Source organism: Sorex araneus, chromosome X (assembly GCF_027595985.1).
Source record: "Sorex araneus isolate mSorAra2 chromosome X, mSorAra2.pri, whole genome shotgun sequence".
Lineage (NCBI taxonomy): Eukaryota > Metazoa > Chordata > Mammalia > Eulipotyphla > Soricidae > Sorex > Sorex araneus.
In genome coordinates this window covers 285,488,939-285,510,936 of record NC_073313.1, presented here as the reverse complement: position 1 = coordinate 285,510,936, position 21,998 = coordinate 285,488,939, and the positions used below count along the sequence as shown (strand labels likewise).

The following is a 21,998-nucleotide window of genomic DNA, read 5'->3' as shown; positions in this document are numbered from 1 at the left end:
AGGAATTCAAGTTAGTTTCTGAATCAGCTCTCTGTTGCTGGCCAGTTACTGTATGACCCAGTCTAAGCCTGCAGGACAAGATCTTCTAGTCCAGCAATCTTCAAAGGCCGGGCCACAGATGGCTGTTGGCCCTCAGGCGTGGAAAGTTTGTGAACCAGTGGTCCACTCCCTTGGTGCTGATGGCTGGCCTGTTTCCCCGCACGTGGACAGCTGCTGACGAGTGCTGCTTTAGCGTAGTGGTGTCCCGCCCTTTCTCTGCTTTCGGGTTAGTGACTAGAAGTCCCTGCTAGGTCCCACCCTCTTGTACACAGGCTGACTGTCACCTTGGGGTCTCAAGATTCCCACACTGAAACCTTCTCACGTTACTGCATTTCTTTTGTAGCGTGGATTCTATGTAAGATTATCTTTCTATTTCTATTATATACACAGGAAAAACATCTGCAACGACCATGTTTACATTATAAGACAAGACCCTCTAGTCCTATAGATTTGAGTATATATGTTTTTGTTCCTAAGTTTCTCAACTTTACTGCAGTTTCCTAAACCCCATAGAAAAGAAAATTTGCCTTCTCCTGTGTGACAGAACAATCATTGTGGAGTTAGAGGAGTGTGTATCTTGTCACCCGCTTTTGTAGTCAGGGATAGAGCTGAGAGACCCTTTTCCCTCCGCTCCTGTTTCGGCCGATGCTAACGAGAGACCTAGCACTTGTGTTCAGCTGCAGATTCGTGAAAGTCTTCTTCTCTCCAGGTATTTCCCAGCAGAAGCGACGGCCGAGATGCTGGAGGAGTGGCGGCCTTTACTGTGCCCTTTTGATGTCACGATGCAGAAGGCCATCACTTACTTTGAAATATTTCTTCCTACCTCCCTTCCTCCACACCTCCATAGTAAAGGTTTTAAGTAAGTATCTTGCTAAATTCTACAATGTGGTAGGAAGTACAAGTAGGCAAGCTAAAAAGTAATAGTAAGTTAAAGAAAATACAAACTCGGCTGTTAATTTTACTGTACTTGAAGTATGATGAAGATTGAAACAATACAGGATTGTATGTAAAGAGAAGGGAACACTTGTGTGTGGAGCTTCATACGATGAGGGATTTAAGAAACTGGGGGGCTGACAATAAATAGTGAGAGAAATATTCAATTATATCGAATTTAGAGAGAAAAGTATTTCCTAGAATTTGGTTTTAATTTACATTCTGTGTGCATGGGTCTTTTGAAAATACCCCAGCCTGTTCCCCCCTTTAGCTTGGATAGTCTTTGCACCATTTTCAAGAAGTGCTTTTCTCTAGAGCTTCAGGAATATAACAAATCATACAAAATACCTTGACTGTATTTTTACAGCTGAAGAGTCTGAAAGGATAATAATTTCTGCTATGTTGTGTGCATTGTGCTTGGCACATCTTGTTCACATTTCCACTGAGATGTCAAATCAGAAAAATGGTGTATAGCTGCGTATTGATAAAATTATAATTAAAAGATGCTGAATGTTTCTATTTGACATTGGTAAAGATTGACTAATAATACTCAAACTTCTTTTTTTCTGTATTTTCTTTTATTTACTTAAGTTGAACTTATTTCTCCCCTCTCCCCTTCACCCCCCATAACAGCACTGAGCGCTCTGGCTTATTTCTGTAGAACTATTTACTATGATGCTGATTAATCACTGACACTGTCACTGTCACTGTAACTGTCATCCCATTGCTCATCGATTTGCTTGAGCGTGGAACCAGTAACATCTCCATTGTGAGACTTGTTGTTACTGTTTTTGGCATATCAGATATGCCATGGGTAGCTTGCCAGGCTCTGCCATGTGGGCGAGATAACTCTTGGTAGCTTGCTGGGCTCTCCGAGAAGGGCAGAGGAATCGAACCCAGGTCGGCCGCATGCAAGGCAAATGCCCTACCTACTGTGCTATCGCTGCTAATTAATAGTATAGTCTATTTACTATTTATTAATCGGCTTGTTAAAGAAAAGAAAGTACAGAATAGGTGCACAAGCAGGTAGTGACAGGAAATGGAAGGAAGAGGACAGTGAAAGAAGCTTGCCAGCATCCCTGGTAGGGTGGTAGTAAGTGTGTGACGAGACGAGCAGCTTGAGGAGATCCTCTCCCGCAGGAATGCAAGGAGACAGGCAGACAGAATAGCTCTAACTTCTGTGTTTGTAACTCTCAGTATGTTTTTTTTAGGTTGCATAGTTCTCAGTAAGAATAATAGATTTTTAAAAATAGAAGGGTTCCCTGGCTTTGATCCACTTGTTGTGCCTAACACCAGTTTCCTTCTGCAGACTTTGGTTCGATGAGCTCATGGGCCTGTGGGTCTCCGTGCAGAATCTCCCACAGTGGGAAGGGGTGAGTAGCCGCGCTGCCTGCATTAGTTTAGAAACAGATATTGGCACATCATTTATTTTTTAGAAATGGCTGCCAGGGAATAGAGAAGGGATCACTAAGAAAATGATGGCTGGAGGAATTAGTCGGGTTGGGAGATGTGTGCCGAAAGTAGATAATGGACCAAACATGATGACCTCTCAGTGTCTGTGTTGCAAGCCATAATGCCCAAAAGTTGAGAGAGAGTATAGGGAATATTGTCTGACATGGAGGCAGGGGGAGGGTGGAAAAGAGAGGGTTACCGGGGACATTGGTGGTGGGGAATGTGCACTGGTGGAGGAATGGATGTTTGATCATTGTGTGATTGTAACCCAAACTGAAAGCTTATAACTATCTCACAGTGATTAGATAAAATATTAAAAAGAAAGAAAGAAAGAAAGAAAGAAAGAAAGAAAGAAAGAAAGAAAGAAAGAAAGAAATGGCTATCAGGCAGTGTTGCCATCTTCTGTTGTTGATTTTTAGTTGCTTTATTCTAATGGAAGTAGGCATTTATTTTGGTTTGATCAGTGACTGGTAGCATCCGTAAGTATTTTGAAATGCACGAAATAGAAGGGCCTGTTTCCTCTTTTATCTCCATCAGCATGGTGCTGGAAGAATGGCACATGCTTTCTACATGCTCATTGGGTTAAAAAATCTCTTTTTCTGTTTGTATTGTGGATCTCTGTTGTTTTCCTTATTAAAAATATTATTAAAAATCAGCCGCAGCTGATTTTAAGTTGGTGGAAAAAAAGCTTAAATTGGTGATATTTTAAAAAACTGAGTAATATTAAATTGTGTTAATAATGATTTGTGGAAATAAATGGAAAAGTTTAGAACGTGGTACTTAACAACAACAAATATATATTTTTTTGTTTATTTTCAGCAACTAGTAAATCTCTTTGCTCGTTTGGCTACAGATAATATAGGGTACATTGACTGGGATCCATATGTACCAAAGGTAAATAAGAACATTTGAACATATATGTAACTGCACTGACATTGGTTTTTGGGGGCCATGCCTGGTGGTGCTCCAGGCTTACTCCTGACTCTGGACTCAGGGATCACCCCTGATGGTGCTGGGTTGGGGGCAGGGGCAACCGTGCGGGATGCTGGGGCTTGAGCCCCCATTGGCCACTGCAAAGCAAGCCCCCTACCTGCTATACTATTACTCTATCACTAAACAGCGTAATTTTGGTTAAAGCTGGATCCGATGAGAAGATACTCAGTGACACTATCAATTATTGAAAGAGTTGATGCCTATATCTAAATATTCATGCACAATTCCTTTTTTTCCCCTGTAAGATATTTACAAGAATTCTGAGAAGCTTGAACCTCCCAGTGGGAAGCAGTCAAGTGTTAGTTCCAAGATTTTTAACAAATGCCTATGACATAGGACATGCTGTAATATGGATCACCGCCATGATGGTTTGTAACACTCTAATACAGTGCTGCATATGATTCACATATGTTTTGTGTTAATTGTCTAGAAATCTTGTCTTGTGATGCAGGTGTATATTGACCCTGTTGATCACATTATTTGGGGATATTTCTGATACAATAAGTATCAGAATGTATGCATAATGTCGCATTTATAAATCTTCTTAATTCAGACCTTAAAAATCAAGTCAAAAGAGTTTTGAGACCTTTAAAATGTCTATTACAGTTCTATAGATCGACACTCAGGATAGAAAGAAAAAAAACAAACTTTCCTAAGGTCGAATTGAAAATGTTTAAGGTAGGATTAGGACCTAGGCTTCAGCGTATGCTCCATTTTTATGCACTCACGTTTAATATTCATGTAAAAGTTTAAACACACAGTTTATTTTTCTGTTCTTGTGCTGATGGGCATTGAACCCAGGGTACACCCAGGCTGGTGCTCTTTGACCTCTAAACCACTTTCCTGGCCCATAGTGTGTATAATCCTTTGAAACGTTTAGAAATAGCTATAAAATATTTTAATGCATTTATGTAAATCTCACCTTTTAATTTTGTACAATAAGAATTTTTAAAAAATGACCTTTTGGGGCTGAAGCGATAGCACATCGGGGAGGGTGTTTGTGCCTTGCACGCAGCCGAGCTGGGTTTGATTCCCAGCATCCCATATGGTCCCCCAAGCACCACCAGGAGTGATTCCTGAATGCAGAGCCAGGAGTATCTCCTGAGCATCACTGGGTGTGACCCAAAAAGCAAAAAAGACCCTTGAAATTCTTGGGGGCCAGAGAGATAGTACAAGAAGGAAAGCACATGTGTTGCATGAGGCCAGTCCTGGTTTGATCCTTTCCCAGGAGGGTGTCCTGTGACCAGATGTGCACCGCCCCCCCCCCCCAAAAGCAAGAACAGGAACAAAACCTTGAATTCTGAATTCATACGGAATTTTTTTGTGTGTGTCTGATGCTGTCGTTTTAGTGACAAGCTCTGTAGAGATTTTTCTTTTAAAAAATACACTGTTATCCTAAATTATGAGATACTTTTCCAGTTTTCTGATCTGGTTTAATAAACATTCAAGATTCTCCCTCTCTTTTTTTCTTTTTTTCCTTTTTTCTTTTTTGTGCTAAAGATCAGACTAGGGCATCATATAGGTGAATAAGATACAGGGGAGTAGAATGAGTAGCATATAGGTGAGTAGGTGAGTAGGATACAGGGGGGTGGAGGGTGCCAGATGAGTAGGATATAGGTGAGTAGGATACGGGGGAGTAGGATGAGTAGGAAAAGGGTGAGTAGGTGAGTAGGAATACGGGTGAGTAGGATACAGGGAGTAGGATGAATAGGATACGGATGAGTAGGGTGAATAAGATGACTTTCTCTCTGGCTCCAGCTGCAGCCCCAGCTACTGTTGTGTTGTCAGCTGGTTTGATATTTGTGCCACACGCAGCCACACTCAGAGGCTGCTCCTCCCTCTGCTGAGGGGCCACCCCTGAATTTGTTCAGTGGGGGAAGCTTGTAGGACTGGGGTGTGTGCTCAACTCATGAGCTCACTCTAGATGAGTGACTTTCTAATTGATGAATAAGAAGTTGTCTAAGAAGTTGTTTTTGACTCTTGTCTAGAGCTAGAGTAGGTTCCCACCTCTCAGCAAAATGGACCAAAGACGTCAGAGACTTATTTGTATTAACCTTGAGCTTAGTGACCTTAAGTTTTACAGTGGATTTATTTAGGTTTAGAGAAAGCAGGTAAATACTGAGTTTTTAGGGTAGTTTTATAGCAAAACGTGATACTGATATTTTTTACTCTTTTATCTGAACAGGGTGGACCAAGTAAGCTGGTACAGAAACACTTAACTGGTTTGTTTAACAGTATCACATCTTTTTATCATCCTTCAAATAATGGGCGTTGGCTGGTAAATATGTTCATTTTTCGTTCTAGGGTTTAGAGGTTTTTAAGATGCAGTCTTACTTAAGCATTGCCTAGTGGGAAAACTGTAATCCACTTTCTGTCCTTCATATAAGCTATATTTAAGTGAGTTAAATCCAAATAAAGTTATTGTATTTATAAACCATGTGCAAATAAATTAATGTTGCCATGGAGAACTGATGATAAAATGTATGTCTGGTAACAAAGTGGTGACCAAAATGCCATAACGATCATGATCACGAAATCCCGTTAATCACCAATTTCTCAGGCGGGCTCAGTAACCTCTCATTTCGTCCTTTCCCTGAGATCTTAGAAGTCTGTCTCAACTCGGCCCTCCCAAGGATGTCAATGTTGCACTGGGGGCTCTTTCAGAGTCAGGGGAATGAGATCCAGCTTGTTACTGGATTTTGCATATGAATACACCATGGGAAGCTTGCAAGGCTGTCCCATGTGGGCAGGAAACTCTCAGAAGCTTGCCAGTTTCTCCCAGAGGGAGAAGTAGGCTACAAGACATCGCGCTGCAGCAAAGCAGCCGTGCGCTTCTGAGAGCTTGCTTTTAAGTCTCTGGATGTTGGCTGTTGATGGAATTACACACATCTGGGTTCCTCTGCCAGTACCTTCATGCATGAGGCCTGTCCGAACGTGTGGAGAGGGGCCTCGAGCATGGCTGTAGCTAGGTTCCGGTGGTCTTCAGCTGCCGGGAGCTCTGCTCGGGGTGGGGAGGGAAGCTGGAGCCCATCTCCTCCGAGGGGCCCCGGGGAAGACAGCCAGGCGTGCGGGCAAGAGACTCTCTGCCACTCTCTGCCATAAAATGCCATAAAAGCATGGAATTATATCTCTAGTTTTGTGACTCTTGACATATATTTGTCTTTTTCACATAGTGGAAGATTTATGTAGTGCTAGAAATGAAAATAAGTTTTAAGTACATTTTAATTTTTATAAGTCATTGATAACTAGTGTAGCTAATAGTATCTAGCTCCACTGTGCAAATATACTGTAACAGCTGTTATTTTAAAAATCTATTTGATGGTATAAAGAGAAACCGTGAGCATCTCTGGGAAAGAGCATACTTCTAACTGTGCTTCTGTGTCCCCAGAACAAGCTAATGAAACTCCTCCAGCGGTTGCCGAACAGCGTAGTTCGAAGGTTGCATCGTGAGCGGTACAAGAAGCCTTCGTGGCTCACCCCTGTCCCTGACAGCCACAAGCTCACCGACCAGGACGTCACCGACTTCGTACAGTGCATCATTCAGCCCGTCCTCCTGGCAATGTTCAGCAAAACTGGTAGTTTAGAAGCAGCCCAGGCTTTGCAGAACCTGGCGCTCATGAGACCGGAGTTAGTGATACCCCCTGTTCTGGAAAGGTCAGTGTGGCGCTCTGTTCCCCAGACCTCCGAAGCAGCCTTGCCCTGTGCCTTCCTCCTGCTGTGCTGACTCTTTTCTTTTTTGGTTCTGAGTTGCTCTCGGGGTGTTGATCGTTCTTCTCAGAGAAGAAGTAATATACATTTAGCCTATATCTGGTAATTTGATAAAGACTATCGGGGAGAAAGATAATTGGGACAGAATAAGTACTGATGGTTATTTGCACATTTTGTTACTCATATCTTTGGCTCAAAAACATTTTTTCATCAGAAGGTGAGTGTCAGAGCATGGTCATAGATGGGGTTATGGATATCTATTGTTTCTTAGAATGAAGAGTGGGGCAGTTATTTTGTTTTTCATTATTGTCGTCTGCTCTATAAATGTAACTATTATTTTCATATACATTATAGTTTTTATTGCTTTCTTCTTTGTCGGAATGGTTCCTGGGACCACACTGGGGGCTCCTGGCGGGAGGTTTGCATTACCCCATATACCTAAGGTATACACACAGCTCAACAAATGTCCTGTGGTTCCCTACTCGCAGTCCCAGTGTGCGCCCTTAGTAAGTTGTTGTAGCTCTGTGCTTTTCCTCCGCCTGAATTTGAGCCTTTGAGTTATTTTAAGAGCAGTTGTCACTATTGGGCATTGCTTTGTAGAAATCAGGAGGAAATTGATTTGTCTGAGAACTCAAGATTGTCTGAGGACCTTAGTGGCAGAGTGCAGAGTTCCTTTTAATCTGTTGAAATGGGAATAATGGGTCACCTTTTCTTACGCTATAGGCACCTTGATCCAAATAGGACTTCAGTAGTTTTCAGTTTGGCTTGGTTCTGCTCTCTGTGGCTGCTGTCTCGGTGCCATGCCTGGCCTGTACTTTATTTTCTCAACCTGCTGTTCTCGGAGCCTGCCTTGGACCAGCGGTGCCCCCTCGGCCCGAGCTTGCCCGGGCAGTGCGGTGGGTGAGCGGCGCCTACCTGCAGCTCGGGCATCAGTGGGCAGATGCTTCATGCGTCTGGGAGGAACCTCAGCTGCTCGAATAAATTTGTTAAAATTTGGGGGTGTTTTTGTTTTTTTACTTCTCCACTTTTACTTTTTCCTCCAGCTGTTTAATTAGGTAATATTGAACAGAAGGAAAACAGAATTTATAAATATCCTTGATGTTTTTCTGTAGTTCTCAATTCATGTAATATTAGTAGCACTGTAGCACCGTCTTCCTATTGTTCATTCATTTGCTCGAGCAGGCACCAGTAACGTCTCCATTGTGAGACTTGTTGTTACTGTTTTTGGGATATCAAATATTACCACGGGTAGCTTGCCAGGCTCTGCCATGCGGTAGCTTGCCGAGAGGGGCAAAGGAATCGAACCGGGTCGGCCCATACAAGGTAACTTGTATCTTGAATAATATGCTTATTGATAAAATCGACAATAGAAAGATATTTTGGGGGGGGATTCTAAGGGTGGTTTTGTTTTGTTTATTATTATTATTATTATTATTATTTAGAAGTGACAAAATTGCTCCTTGAGGGGAAATATCCTTGTTTTATAAAATCAAAATTATTTTACAAATGAGAGTTTGAGGGCATTTAGTGTGGCATTGAAAAGGGACAAAGACGATTTCTAATAGAGTTTGGTGGTGCTGGGTGTGGTGAGTTGTGGTAGGGAGAGCCCGGGGCCTCTCACACATGCCCTCTACCCCCGCCCTGACCACACGTCTTCATCTCTGAAACTGTGTATAGGTCTGGGTATTTGGGCTTTCTCCCTTTTGCTTATTGTTTTCTCTTTCTCCATAAGAGGAATGTAAAATACATTTTCTATGTTAATGAATACTTAGTATGGCTCTGCTAATAATCCCTTCTAGGATAGATTCTTAAAAGCAGGAGTGAGTGTTGTCTCTTAAACACTGTGATGAAAGAGCGAGTGTGTCTTAACCCCCCTCTCTGCTCTCACACCAGCATATTCTCATGTTCTGATAGGTGACTTCCAGTTTCAAAATACTTGGCTTCAAAGGTACAAAATGGGGTAATTTTTACATTCTGATAAGAACCTTTTCGAGAAAGGGGGAAAACAGAGGTTAGTTTCGACTTTCAGTTCCAGATTTCTAGTATTTGCTGACCATTAGGTTACATGGACACTTGGTGGAATGTGGATTGAGATGGCAGAAATAAGGCAGGATCTACCAGTTTGTTCCCCTTTTTACTGTGGAATTTCTATGGAAAAATGTGTTTCGGAGGCAGAGGGTTTGGGGAAAGTCCTATATTACCTGTGCCTTTCTTCTCTCTTTCGTGATTTCATGTTAACTTTTGAGTGCAAATCTTCACCCAAAGATTTTGTTGCTTCCCACAAGCTTATAAATCAAAATGCAGCCTACAGATTTAATATACCTGATATGTTTGTATCATTACCTGTGATGGATGCTCTTTGACGGTTTCTTCTCTCACGGCAGGACGTACCCCGCACTAGAGACCCTAACGGAGCCTCACCAGCTCACAGCGACGCTGAGCTGTGTGATTGGGGTTGCCCGCAGCCTGGTGTCGGGGGGGAAGTGGTTCCCCGAGGGGCCCACGCACATGCTGCCGCTCCTGATGAGGGCGCTGCCCGGGGTGGACCCCAACGACTTCAGCAAATGCATGGTAAGCGATGAAGGCTTCCATCTTGCATTTAAGTGTCCTGAGTTTTTGATGCACGTTCTATTCATTTGTACTTAAATGGTCTTGAGAACACAGATCAGTGTACACTTTGCTGATAGCAACAGAATTTTATCTGTGAATGCCCAAGCGTACATCTGGGGCCTGTTCCTTTTTCTCCACAGTGTGTGTCTTCAGGTGTATTTGTAATGATCATGACTTAGCTTGGCTTTTTGTTGCTGCGTATCACTCGCCTGGCGACAGGCAGGGCCTCTGGGTGCCTCTGGAGTCTGCCCTGGGCCTCCTGTTGCGTGCTTCCTGCCGAGTGCATGAGCATGACGTTTGAAGCATCATTATGTTTGCTGCTGGTTTCCTGTTAAACAGATTTGGGGGGGGCGGGGAACAGAAACAAAAACATGGAATGTAATTGTTTGCATGTTCCTTCGTGTACACTGGTGATTTAGAAGTTACTAACTGCAGAACAGGTACAGCTTTTACACACACATGCGCGCGCACACACAGAGCTCATGCCAGTCTTTCTTAATCTTAAGCTCTTGCTTAAGATCAAACCAAGGGCATCACACATGTGTGGCCATGGGAGTCCACAGAGCCACGTTCCTGTCCAGTGTTTACTCTTAGCCCTTTAGTAATGTCAACTTTTTAAGGAGCACAGGAACTTCTCAGTGACAAAAATTTGAAGATCTTGTGACTTAAACAATATATAAGTCAATATAAATTCGTGTTGTTTACTAAGTGTGAGGAACCTTAAAATGTTTATTGAAAAAAAAAATTTTTTTTGTTTTAACTTTGGGCCATCCCAGGCAGTGCTTTGGGTCTCCCTCCCTCCCTCCCTCCCTCCCTCCCTCCCTCCCTCCCTCCCTCCCTCCTTCCCCTTTTTCTTTCTTTTTTTTATTTCCCCTTAAATTTTATTTATTTTTTTTTCAAGTATTTGGTTACACTGGGTGATGTTCATGAATCACTGCTGGCTCTGCACTCAGAATTTACTCCTGGTGATGCATGGGGCCAGGGGGGTGGGGAAACCATATGGGATGCCAGGGATTTTTTTTGGGGGGGTCACACCCAGCGATGTTCAGGGATTACTCCTGGCTCTGCACCCCAGAATTACTCCAGGTGGTGCTTGGGAGATCGATCTTATAGGATGCCGGGGATCGAACCTAGGTCGGCCACATGCAAGGCAAATGCCCTCCCTACTGCTGTTGCTCTGGCCCTCTCACATTTTTCCACATTTAAATTTTACCAGCACAGAGAAATGTACAAGCCAGAAGCCCAAAGTCTCTGACATATGCCAGTGTGACAGTGACAGTGGAAGCCGGGGTCCTGGGCACTGTCTCTGTCAGGCACAGCCCTCAGCCTCGTACTCTGTCTTCTCGGACCCTGTACTGCTGTGAGGGTGTGGCTGTCCAGCCACTGCCCGCTGGCTCCTACAATTTGGGCTCATAACCAATTGCTCTTGTCCAACAGGGGAAATAGTCATTCCTGTTGAGTGAGTGACTGGTTTGGGGGCCATACCCGACAGTGTTCAGGAGTCAGTCCTGGCAGGGTGGGCTGGGGGTAGCAGACAGCACCCTTGTCAGAGCTGGAACCCGGGTCTGCCGTGTGCCAGGCAAACGCCCTACTTGCTCTCCTGCGGCTCCAACGTCCAGAAAATACTCATTTGTAATTGAAAACTTTCTGGATAGTCGTGGGGTTTCCCTCAGGATGTGTGTATCTTTAATTACTTTATTGTAGCTCAGGGTGTGATTGTCCTGTTGAACTAGAAATCTAACGTTTGGATATTTTGTGTTTTCCCATAGATCACATTCCAGTTTATAGCAACATTTTCCACTCTGGTGCCTTTAGTAGACTGCTCATCTGTACTGCAAGAAAGAAGTGATCTCACGGAAGTAAGGGTGTATTCTGGCTCTGAAGGGGTTGGCTAACTGCTTCTGGTTCTTGTCCTCTAATTCCCAGTAGTTAGGAAGCAGCTTTGCATGTTACGAACAGGCCATTTGGGGGGAACAGCTGACATCCAAAGGTGTATTTCAGTTTATATCACCTTCTGATGATTACTTAAGTAAAGGTGTGGGTGGTGGTCTGTTTTTTCATCTTGGGTTAGACATAAACCTGTTGATGAGGTGGGTATCTAGTGAAGAGAAATTTTATTTATCATAGATGGGCACTTTGAGGACTCTTGCTCTATTTTAGGGCCATCAGGGGGATGGAGTGGGAGTGGGGAAGGGGTTTCCTGCCTCTGCTCAGGGATTAGTCCTGGCAGGTGGGGGGACCAGCGGAGGGGGGAAGGCAGGGATTGAACCCAGTCGTTTATACCCTGGCTGTGTACTATCTCCAGCCCACTTTCAGGACACTTATTTGCTGAGGGCATATTACTACTGAGCTCTTACCATTTGGCTGTTCAGTCGTGAAGGATTCTTCACATTATACACCAGCAGTTTGAAAACAAAAAATTGATAACAAAAATGGTTCCTGGTTTTTGTTTTTTATAAACTTCAACAGTAATGATATGTCTCATTCCCCGATCCTGAAAGAGCCTCCAATCATTGGGAAAGATGAGTAAAAAGAGGCTGCTGAAATCTCAGGGTTGAGTATAATAGAGACATTACTGGTGCCCGCTCGAGTAAATTGACGAATAATGGAATGACAGTGATACAGTGATAAACTTTGATAATTTTTTATCAAAGCAGGTTTGGGTTTCTAGAAAGAGGTTGCTTACAAATCTATAATATAGTGATACAGCTCTTAATGATACTTGGTGATGTTATAAATCTAACACTATTTCATAAGTCACTGAGTTTTGTTAGTTTAGAAAAAGGAATTAAATGCTGTTTTAAATTTCTCTTCATGTGGATTGTCACAGGTGGAGCGAGAGCTTTGTTCAGCCACAGCTGAATTTGAAGATTTTGTCCTACAGTTTATGGACAGGTAAGTGTGCTCCACACCTGCCCTTCCTCTGACACTCCCAGTGATGACTGTCCTCGTCGGTTTCCTTTTCCTTATAGCCTGTATTCTGTTACTCCCCGAGCATGGTGCTCTGTGGTTGGAAATGGACAGTCTGTCAGCTGCTCGTTTATCAAGTGGCTCGCGCGGAGTGGTCTTGATAAGAGATGACCTGAACTTCAAAACTGTCCATCCAAGTTTCAGCTGCTAAAGTTGTCCTTTGTTTGGATTATTTAGATGCTTTGGACTTATAGAAAGTAGCACATTGGAGCAGACAAGAGAAGAGACAGAGACGGAGAAAATGACTCACCTAGAGAGTCTGGTGGAGTTAGGTCTGTCTTCTACGTTTAGTACAATCCTCACGCAGTGTTCCAAAGAAATATTTATGGTAAGAGTGTGTTGTTGCAGAAATTATAAGCTTTTTATTTGTGAAGCTTTACGGTCCAACTTTGATGACTGCGCGTGTGCCGGCTTCTCGTTCCTCCCCTTCCTGAGACGCAGTCTTCAGACTCACGACCGCGTGCTCTTCTGTTGGTGATTTTTGTTCTTTGTTTTTCCACTTTATAATCTTTTCTTTTCCCCCCGTGATTATTGTTATGAGCAGGGGTCTGAGTGGATGACTGGCGAGCCTGCTCGTGTCATCCCTACATTTTGTTGCAGTTTGCTGAAGCTCCTGAGGTGCAGCACTGCTGGGCCTGGGGCCGGTGCCGAGGGCCCACTCGGTCCTGCTGCTGGGAGCAGGCACTCGGCCCCAACCCGTTCGGGAGCCTGACTGCGCCTCCCAAGAGCACCCGAGGGGATGCCTGCCGAGGGAACCCCATGTCTGAGTTCACTTCTTCAGGTGAACTGTGGGAGCTCAGTGTTAAAAGGACAGTATCAAATTGTCCCTAAACAGAAACACATAAAGCAAAAGCATAAACCATAAGCAGGTCAGGATTTAATTGTTTTTCCCGAGCAATAATGCAGTTGTTCAGTATTTGCTAATTCTGTGTTCACAGTGACCTTCTAGTAGAAACTACTATAAGTAACAGAAATCCTGTGTGCGCTTCGTGTGCGTGTGTGAATGGGTTGGTGGCCGGGGTGTCTGGGCTGCACACGCAGTGCTGAGCAGTCACGTGGTGCGAGGGGTGACTCTAGCGTCCTCATATGCAGTCATGCACTCCAGCCCTTGGCAATGAATCCAGCCCTCAATCATATTTTTAAAACTTATAATCAATGTTACTTTTTTTATGCCATCATATGTGAAGAATTAAATCCTAAATATAAAATATCAAACTGTGGGTTGGAAATAGTTTGAATCTCATAAAACATTCTGCATCATTTGCTTATATCTGTTACATTTAGTATGTCTTTCAGACCACATTATAATTCCATTTCTATTTCTTTTCCTTTTGTCTGAGATCATCACTGTTTAATATGCTTATGTAGGATAAAAGCTGACCTGCTTTAGAGGTGCATAAAAGTTTTACTACGATGTTAACATAAATTAGAATTGAGCTTTTGTTTAGCCAAAATTTCTTGAGTGGAATGCCTTATATTTTTAGCGGTTCCCTTACACCTGGCGCTCATTCTTTTATTGGATATTTATTTGATATTTATTTATCAAATTTACTTAAAATTCTGTGACATGATCATAAAATTAGACTGTTTCTGATCTTTTAGAGCAGGTCAAGTTTTCATTCATAGTTGCAGAAAGATAAATACTTGATACAACGTAAAAAGTTTCCCTTGTTATAATGAAACTACATCTCTTCAGTCCCCACCCTGCCCAGCAACTGTAGTTTTTTATGTTGAGTATTTTCTGTAACAAAATCTTTTTTTTTTTTCTTTTGATTTTTGGGCTCCACTGAATGATGCTCAGAGGTTACTCCTGGCTCTGCACTCAGAAATCACTCCTGGTGAATTTAGGGGACCGTAAGGGGTACCAGGTGTTGAACCTGACGACCATATGCAAGGCAAACACCCTCCCACTGTACTATCACTCTGGCCCCCTGTGATAAGATCTTACATCTCAGATGTTTTGGTTGATGTTAGGGTCTCACCTAGAGATTGTTAGGAACCCCTGGGAGCACGGCCCTGCTATGCTTCTCTCAGCGAACTCTCAGTACGGCCCACAACAAAGCCCAAAAGCAAGTCAAAGAAGGAATTCTTCTAAATTCACATGCTTAAAAATTTCTAACTTGTTTTCAGCCTAATCTGAATTATCACTTTCTTTTGTGCTGTAGATGTTGCATTGCCTTTGAAGTTCTGATCAGATGTTGTTGTCCTCATGTCCTCTAACAGGTGGCCCTTCAGAAGGTCTTCAATTTCTCTGTTTCCCATATATTTGAGACCAGAGTGGCAGGCCGCATGGTGGCGGATATGTGCCGTGCCGCTGTGAAGGTATGTCTGGTTTCTTTCCACGAGTGGGTGGCGAGCAGCAAGTTCCCGCGCTTCCCTGAGTAGCTGCTTCTAGCCCCCTGTGTCACCGGACAGTGTTGATAGTGTTAGTGTATACTTCGTGACTTTTAAATGCTTTTGTTTTTACAAGATATTTCTAGGGAATGAATATTTGTGTTTTTAAAAAGTATGTTTCAGGGCAGGGGTTATTGGGAATTTGGCTTGGGTGTGGCCACCTGACTGTCAACAGGATGTGATCGTTGCTGATGGCTTCCTGTTCAACACTTCCGGCCCTTTTTTTACTGATTAAATTTAATGTGGATAGGGGCTGGAGCAATAGTACAGAGGGTTGGGTGTTTGCCTTGCACACGGCCCACCCAGGTTCAATCCCCAGCATCCTGTATGGTTTCCAAGCACCGCCTGGAGTAATTTGTGAGTGCAGAGCCAGGAGTAACCCCTGAGCATCACTGGGTATGACTCAAAAAAGAAGCAAATAATAAAAATAACAATAATAATAATAATATTAATGTGGATAATTCACTAAAGGACTTTGTATTGGGCTTTCTTTTTTCATCTCCTGTACAATCTAACTTTGGCCATCAAATATATTTGCAGAAGTGAGAACTTCTCTTCCTAACTATAGTGTTGGGTAATGGCCAAGCACATAGAGCATTGCCTGGCCTCTGCTATTTAGTTTAGCGTGCTCCAAGCACTGCTGCGTGGAGCCCCCATGCTAGAATGAAAAGAAGAGGAATACGAAGGGCCAGGAGCTAACTTCAAGACTGAGCCCGCCCGAGGCCTGGCTTCCGTTCCTAGTGCCACACTGTGCCCTGATCGTGGAGCTGGGAGTGACTCTGAGCACGCTGGGTGTGGCCCAGAATGCACAAAAGTAGAGCTAAACCTGAACAATGTTGTAAACTAGTGTTGCCATAACAAAAATAATGTTGAAATTATTTATACAAACATGTTTTCAGTGCTGCCCAGAGGAATCTTTGAAGCTCTTTGTTCCCCACTGCTGCAGTGTTATAACTCAGCTGACAACGAGTAAGTCATCACATTATTATTCTTTCCTGGTTTCTAGAACTCTGTTGGTGAAAACATACTCTTTAGCTCTGCAGCGTTTTGATTTGTTGGTTGATTAAAAATGTAAGCCATCATTCAGGCTCACTGTTGCCTATAAAAAATAATTTTATTAATACCTTTTGCATAATAAACCATACAAAGGTTGCCATGAAAAATGATTTACTTTGTAAGATGTGCAGAGGCTGAAGACCAGCCTGATTGATGGGTTTATTTTCTTGAAAATCAAGTGTCCACCTCCTCTGGCGCACTCAGCTTCTTGAGGGGTATCTATAAAACCTCCCTAGAAGGAGCTCTGTGGAATGTAAGCATTGTCAATGATGTGTTTCGTTGGATACATAGGTTTTTTACCCTGATACTATTTTGCCATTTTTAGATGATGATGTATTAAATGAAGAAGAGTTAGATAAGGAGTTACTATGGAATCTTCAACTTTTATCTGAGGTATTGTAAATCTTCAGAATAAGAAAATATTACTGTGAAAATGTAAGCTTGCTTTTTGGTTGATTTTATTCTTTTCTGAAAAAATTCGTGTGAAAATTATAAGTTCAAAAAGTTCCTCAATATGACAATAGAAAACCAGAAACCTCTTTCTTTGATTAGTAAAATGACAAGGATTCTTGAAAAGTCCACGTTCAACATTTCTCTTGACTGTTTTCTGATCGGTATGGGTAACTTGTTGATTAAGCATTTTATCAGGTTTGCCAGTTCCTTTTTCTCTGCTGCATGCTAAATTTAGCCTCCAAACAAACTTCCGTGTTCTTTGGGGGATAGTTTAAGAACCAAAGAACAAGAAAATCCAATTTTGTTGTAAAGGATGCAACTGTGAAAGATGAGAATCTAAATTCAGAAAATACGTGTTTTGATTTAAAAAAAAAAATAAATGAGTTGTCAGGATACAGTCGGAACGGCACAAGGCAAGATGCCAAAAGCCGTTTTCCAGGAGACCTCGAGAGAACTGTCTCAGGGCTGTGCTGGCCTCTCGGGTACCGGGCCCTGGGCTTGACCCCTGACCTGGGGCCGGGTGGGGGCACAGACAGGTAAGGGGGTCCTCTACTTCAGGCCATGGTAGTGACGAAACGTGGATGTTTAGGAATTTTTATGAGAGCCTGATTCTTGAGCTTGAAGATTTCTCGGGCGGTTCTTTCTTCTCTAGATCAGCCGCGTGGACGGGAAGAAGCTGCTGCTGTACAAGGAGCAGCTGGTGCGGATCCTGCAGCGGACGCTGCACCTGACCTGCAAGCAGGGCTACTCCCTCTCCTGCAACCTGCTGCACCACCTGCTGCGCTCCACCACGCTCATCTACCCCACCGAGTACTGCAGCGTGCCCGGCGGCTTTGACCGGCCCCCGTCTGAGTACTTTCCCATCAAGGTGCGTCCCACCCCGCGCCTGTCACTCTGTGTGCAGAGAGAGGTGGCTCTTTACAGACCTCAGCTTGGCAGACACACGACAGCCAGGTGCTCGGTCTGATGTGCCCTCTGACCCCTCCATGTGCGCTTTGGCCTCACGTCACCTCCTGTTTGCGCTCTCTTCAAGAAGGGGGGAGGGTGTTTGCTCGGCCTGTGGTCTTGTCTGTGAGCAGCCAGCGTGGGTGCTCCCTCTCTCCACGCTGCCCTGTGCCCATCCTGCTCGTCGCTGGGTCCTGCTCGGGAGGCTGTTTGTCCTCGGAGTCCAGGTGCCACGCCTGGAATCCTCAATGCAGGACCTGCTGGGGGACCCCGACCCCTGGTTGCCAGCATCTCTGCCCTTCCAGCCTGGCCCCCGGAGAGAGTGACCTGGGATGATGTGGGGTGGTGGGAGGTCTCCAGGGGTGAATACTTAGGAGAATACCTTAGGTCTGGATGATTTACACAGGCTTTTTTTTTAATTTAAAAAAAAAACCTTTAAGTTTTGTGTTTCGGGTCCAGCATGGTACAGTGGGTAGGGTGCTGGCCTTGCTCGCAGCCGACCCCAGATTCCATCCCTAGCATCTCAGATGGTCCCCTGAGCACATGTACCAACATAGATATAAAACGTGTGTCTCTGGGAGCTAGCGGGACAGGACAGTGGTCAGACAGGGCGTGTCCCTTGCGTGCAGTCTCCCCCGGTTCAATCTCCAGAACCCCACAGGGAGTGACTCCTGAGCGCAGAGCCAGGAGTAAGCCCGGAGCAAAACAGGTGTGGCCCCCAAACCAATGAGTAAGGGAACAGGTTTTTTCTTTCTATCAAAGAACAAAGTTTGCTTTAAACAGAAATGCTCTTTTCTAGGACTGGGGGAAGCCCGGGGACCTGTGGAACCTGGGGATCCAATGGCACGTCCCTTCTGCTGAGGAAGTCGCCTTCGCCTTCTACCTGTTGGACTCCTTCCTGCAGCCTGAGCTTATTAAACTCCAGCGTTGCGCGGAAGGAGAGCTGGAAATGTCCCGGTTAGTTTCTGTATGGACGCACCTACTGATAAGTGCTTGCCCATTTACAGATGGTTTGCCTTTCCTGTGTGTTATTTCTGATGTGTTCATTTTCACTGTTTTGAGTATCCGTCCGAAAGGTAATCAGTTAGAAAGTAGAACAAAAATGTGGTCACTATATTGAACCATTTTAGAAAATTGGGGGTTTTGTTTTGCTTTGTTTTGGTTTGATTTTAGTGTCTTCTCAGCAGTTTTAATTTGTGTATCTTTTTGGAAGTATGTATAGGTTTTTTCTCCTTGAAAAGAAATACCTTTTGGGGCTAGAGCAATAGCACAGCGGGTAGGGCGTTTGCCTTGCACACGGCCAACCCGGGTTCGATTCCCAGCATCCCATATGGTCCCCTGAGCACTGCCGGGAGTGTAAAGCTAGGAGTAACCCCTGTGCATCGCCGGGTGTGACCCAAAAAGAAAAAAAAAAAAAAGAAAAGAAATACCTTTTATCTAGATTCAGCTTAGATTTTATTGGGCAGTTTCTTTCCGGTAATTCATATTATTGGCATTAGTGTTACATAAATATCTTTATGAGATTTTTTTTGCCTTTCCCTGGAGACTTTCACAGGAAGCACTTGAGACATTAGATTTTTGTAGTTTAAAATAATCATCCCTAAAGTTGAAAGTTCATCAAGTAATAGTGCAAAAAGTATGTGCCAAATATCAGTAAAAAAATTTGTGTGTGCCGCACCAAGCAATGCTCAGGGCTTACTCCTGGCTCTGCACTCAGGAATCACTCCTGACAGTGCTCACAGGACCATGTGGGATGCTGGGGATTAAACCCAGGTCAGCCATGGGCAAGGCAGGTGCCCTACCCACTTTGTTGTCACTCCAGCCCCCAAATTTTAATAAGCAAACCCAGTGGTTTAGCAGCCATAGAGGAAACATTGATTTAGGTTGATCTAAATTGCTCTTGGAATATAATGTTAGTTTTTAAAGATGACAGGCTAAGGTGCTGGCCTCCCGTGATGACCACAGCCTAATTTAGATCCTTGGGCACTGCCAGGCTCACCCTGAGTGCAGCAGGCCCAGGAGTAACCTCAGACCACAGCGGGGTGCCCCGCAGTGAGACGGGGAGACCAGTCGCTTCCCAAAGGCAGGCTGGTGTTCCTTGGGATTGTGTCACCCCTGTTGAAGTCAGCAGGTCTGTTCAGGCATTTGTGTTGGGCTGCTTTGCCCCACCAGGGCGCTCAGTGTCATTTTGTGTGTTCCAACTTGGCACTGTTCCTGGCCCTTTAATATGGCTTTTTGTTGAGTAGGAGATTGTAGTGTTCTAAATTATGAAAAGCCATTTTTTTTCATTTTAGAGATGATGTTCTGCAGAGTCTGACGATAGTACACAACTGTCTGATCGGCTCGGGGAACCTCCTGCCTCCATTGAAAGGAGAGGCAGTTGCTAACTTGTAAGTAAAAATGATCTACTTGACATTATTTTGCTGTTTTGCCATTTGTAGATTAAGTCACCACAGTGATTCACTAATTTTGTTACTGGTGGTTTTTTTTTTTCTGTATCACTTTATAAAAAGCCTGAGCTACAACTTGGCATTATTCAGATTTTTATGTGGTACAAAGGAAAAGGTAGCCTTCACTTCTAATCAGTTTTGAAATAATTTGGAGTCACTAAGTTCAGCTGTTATTTTATTTTTTATTTATTTATTTTTTTATTGAATCACCATGTGGAAAGTTACAAAGCTTTCAGACTTTGTAACTCAGTTATACAATGATTGAACACCCATCCCTTCACCAATGCCCATGTTCTACCACCAAGAACCCCAGTATACCTCCCATCCCACCCCCACCCCTCCACCCCCGGCCTGTGTAGCTGATAATTTTCACTTTACTTTGATTACATTCAATATTTCAACAGAAAACTCACTGTTATTGTTTGGAGTTTCCCCCCAAAAATCAGACCTTCAGCTGTTATTTTATACTGAGTTAATTACGATGAATGATCTTATTGGAATCGATACATTTTTTGGTCTGCAGTCAATGTTAATTGAGGATGTCATAACAAAAAATTTTTTTTAAATAAAAATTTGTTGGGGGCTGGAGTAGCACAGCGGGTAGGGCGTTTGCCTTGCACGCGGCCAACCCGGGTTCGAATCCCAGCATCCCATATGGTCCCCTGAGCACCGCCAGGGGTAATTCCTGAGTGAAGAGCCAGGAGTAACCCCTGTGCATCGCCGGGTGTGACCCAAAAACCAAAAAAAAAAAAAAAAGAAAAGAAAAAATTTGTTCATTCCAATTTTGTGCTTTTTAATCTACTAAACAGTTTTCATGATTTTGAGTGCTTTTCAGCACTTTGTTACTTTTGATAAATTTTTAAATTTTTGTTATTCTTATCTGTGGTGCTGCAATTTAATTTGAAGAAGAAATGAGTTTTAATTACATCAGTGGCATATTGTTTTAGGTCAGCTATTAGATAGTGGCTAGTTTTTAGTGATCATTGGAGATAATTTTCTCTCACTGAACAGCTTAATAGAAATCACCTAAAAATGATAAGTTAACCTTTAAAACACATATAGGGTTGGAGAGAATTTCTTATTTGTTGATTTTGCAGCAAAAAATCTTTAAAGGAGTGGTTTTTAAATGTGGTTTGCTGATTTTCCCCCTGTTTTATATGATCCTTGCTTAGAGTCATACCTTTTCATAATTTCCATGTAGTTTACTCTAAGAGCTGTTTCTAGGCATTGAATTTTAGGATGCTTTAAGAGGAATAAGTAAGACCAGTTTAGCAAAGGGGATCTGTTTAAGTATACCTAAGTATTTTTTTTTTTTAGGACCTTTTTCATTGCATTTTATGGTTTGATCTTAGAGCAGATTTTGCCTTCTAACTTTTGTTAAAGATGAATTTTAAATAGTAATAAAATTGAGAAAGCTAAAGAAATGACTGAGTTTCCTGAGGACCTGTACAGTAAGAACTTGTAGCGGCATGCTAAAAATTACTCATACACAGCAGATTTATTAAGTCAGCAAATGTAGTTGTGCCAGGAAATGTTGATGATGAATGTGATCCTTTGACCCAGTTTTTTTTTTTTTTCTTTTTGGGTTACACCCATCGATGCTCAGGGGTTACTCCTGGCGGTGCTCAGGGGACCATATGGAATGCTGGGAATCAAACCCAGGTCGGCCGCGTGCAAGGCAAATGCCCTACCCACTGTGCTATCACTCTAGGCCCTGACCCAGTTGTTTATCTAAGATCAAGAGCATGTATCTTTTGGGGATGTGATTAGATGGTCTTGTGTGTAGAGCTGCTGGGGGCTCAGCCAGGAGGTTTGGAGGCTTCCAATGCTGCCAGAGTCGTGCTGGAGTGGTATCTCTAAGCAAAACAGTGATTTTGTAGGTTGAACTTGACTCGGGGGTCTGGAGAGACCGTACAGCAATGGGGTGCCTGCCTGGCATGCAGCTGACCTGGGTTCGATTTCCAGCATCTCATATGGTCCCCTGAGTACCGCCAA

General features: G+C 43.4%; 1 protein-coding gene across 3 annotated transcripts in view; it reads left to right on the top strand.

The window, feature by feature from the left end:
* PSME4 (proteasome activator subunit 4) overlaps nucleotides 1–21,998 on the top strand; it is a 106,897-nt gene that overhangs the window by 38,675 nt on the left and 46,224 nt on the right. For all 3 annotated transcript variants that reach the window (XR_008627441.1, XM_004615804.2, XM_055123337.1), the window contains 16 exons: nucleotides 749–898; nucleotides 2,282–2,345; nucleotides 3,244–3,318; nucleotides 3,663–3,785; nucleotides 5,603–5,695; nucleotides 6,806–7,071; nucleotides 9,510–9,696; nucleotides 11,505–11,594; nucleotides 12,566–12,630; nucleotides 12,883–13,033; nucleotides 14,929–15,027; nucleotides 15,999–16,068; nucleotides 16,481–16,548; nucleotides 17,261–17,476; nucleotides 18,353–18,510; nucleotides 19,848–19,943. Coding sequence is in view for 2 of the 3 variants with exons in the window: in XM_004615804.2 (XP_004615861.2) it covers nucleotides 749–898; nucleotides 2,282–2,345; nucleotides 3,244–3,318; nucleotides 3,663–3,785; nucleotides 5,603–5,695; nucleotides 6,806–7,071; nucleotides 9,510–9,696; nucleotides 11,505–11,594; nucleotides 12,566–12,630; nucleotides 12,883–13,033; nucleotides 14,929–15,027; nucleotides 15,999–16,068; nucleotides 16,481–16,548; nucleotides 17,261–17,476; nucleotides 18,353–18,510; nucleotides 19,848–19,943 (1,971 nt within the window). In the remaining variant the exon portion in view is untranslated. The remainder of the gene's footprint in view (nucleotides 1–748; nucleotides 899–2,281; nucleotides 2,346–3,243; nucleotides 3,319–3,662; nucleotides 3,786–5,602; nucleotides 5,696–6,805; nucleotides 7,072–9,509; nucleotides 9,697–11,504; nucleotides 11,595–12,565; nucleotides 12,631–12,882; nucleotides 13,034–14,928; nucleotides 15,028–15,998; nucleotides 16,069–16,480; nucleotides 16,549–17,260; nucleotides 17,477–18,352; nucleotides 18,511–19,847; nucleotides 19,944–21,998) is intronic.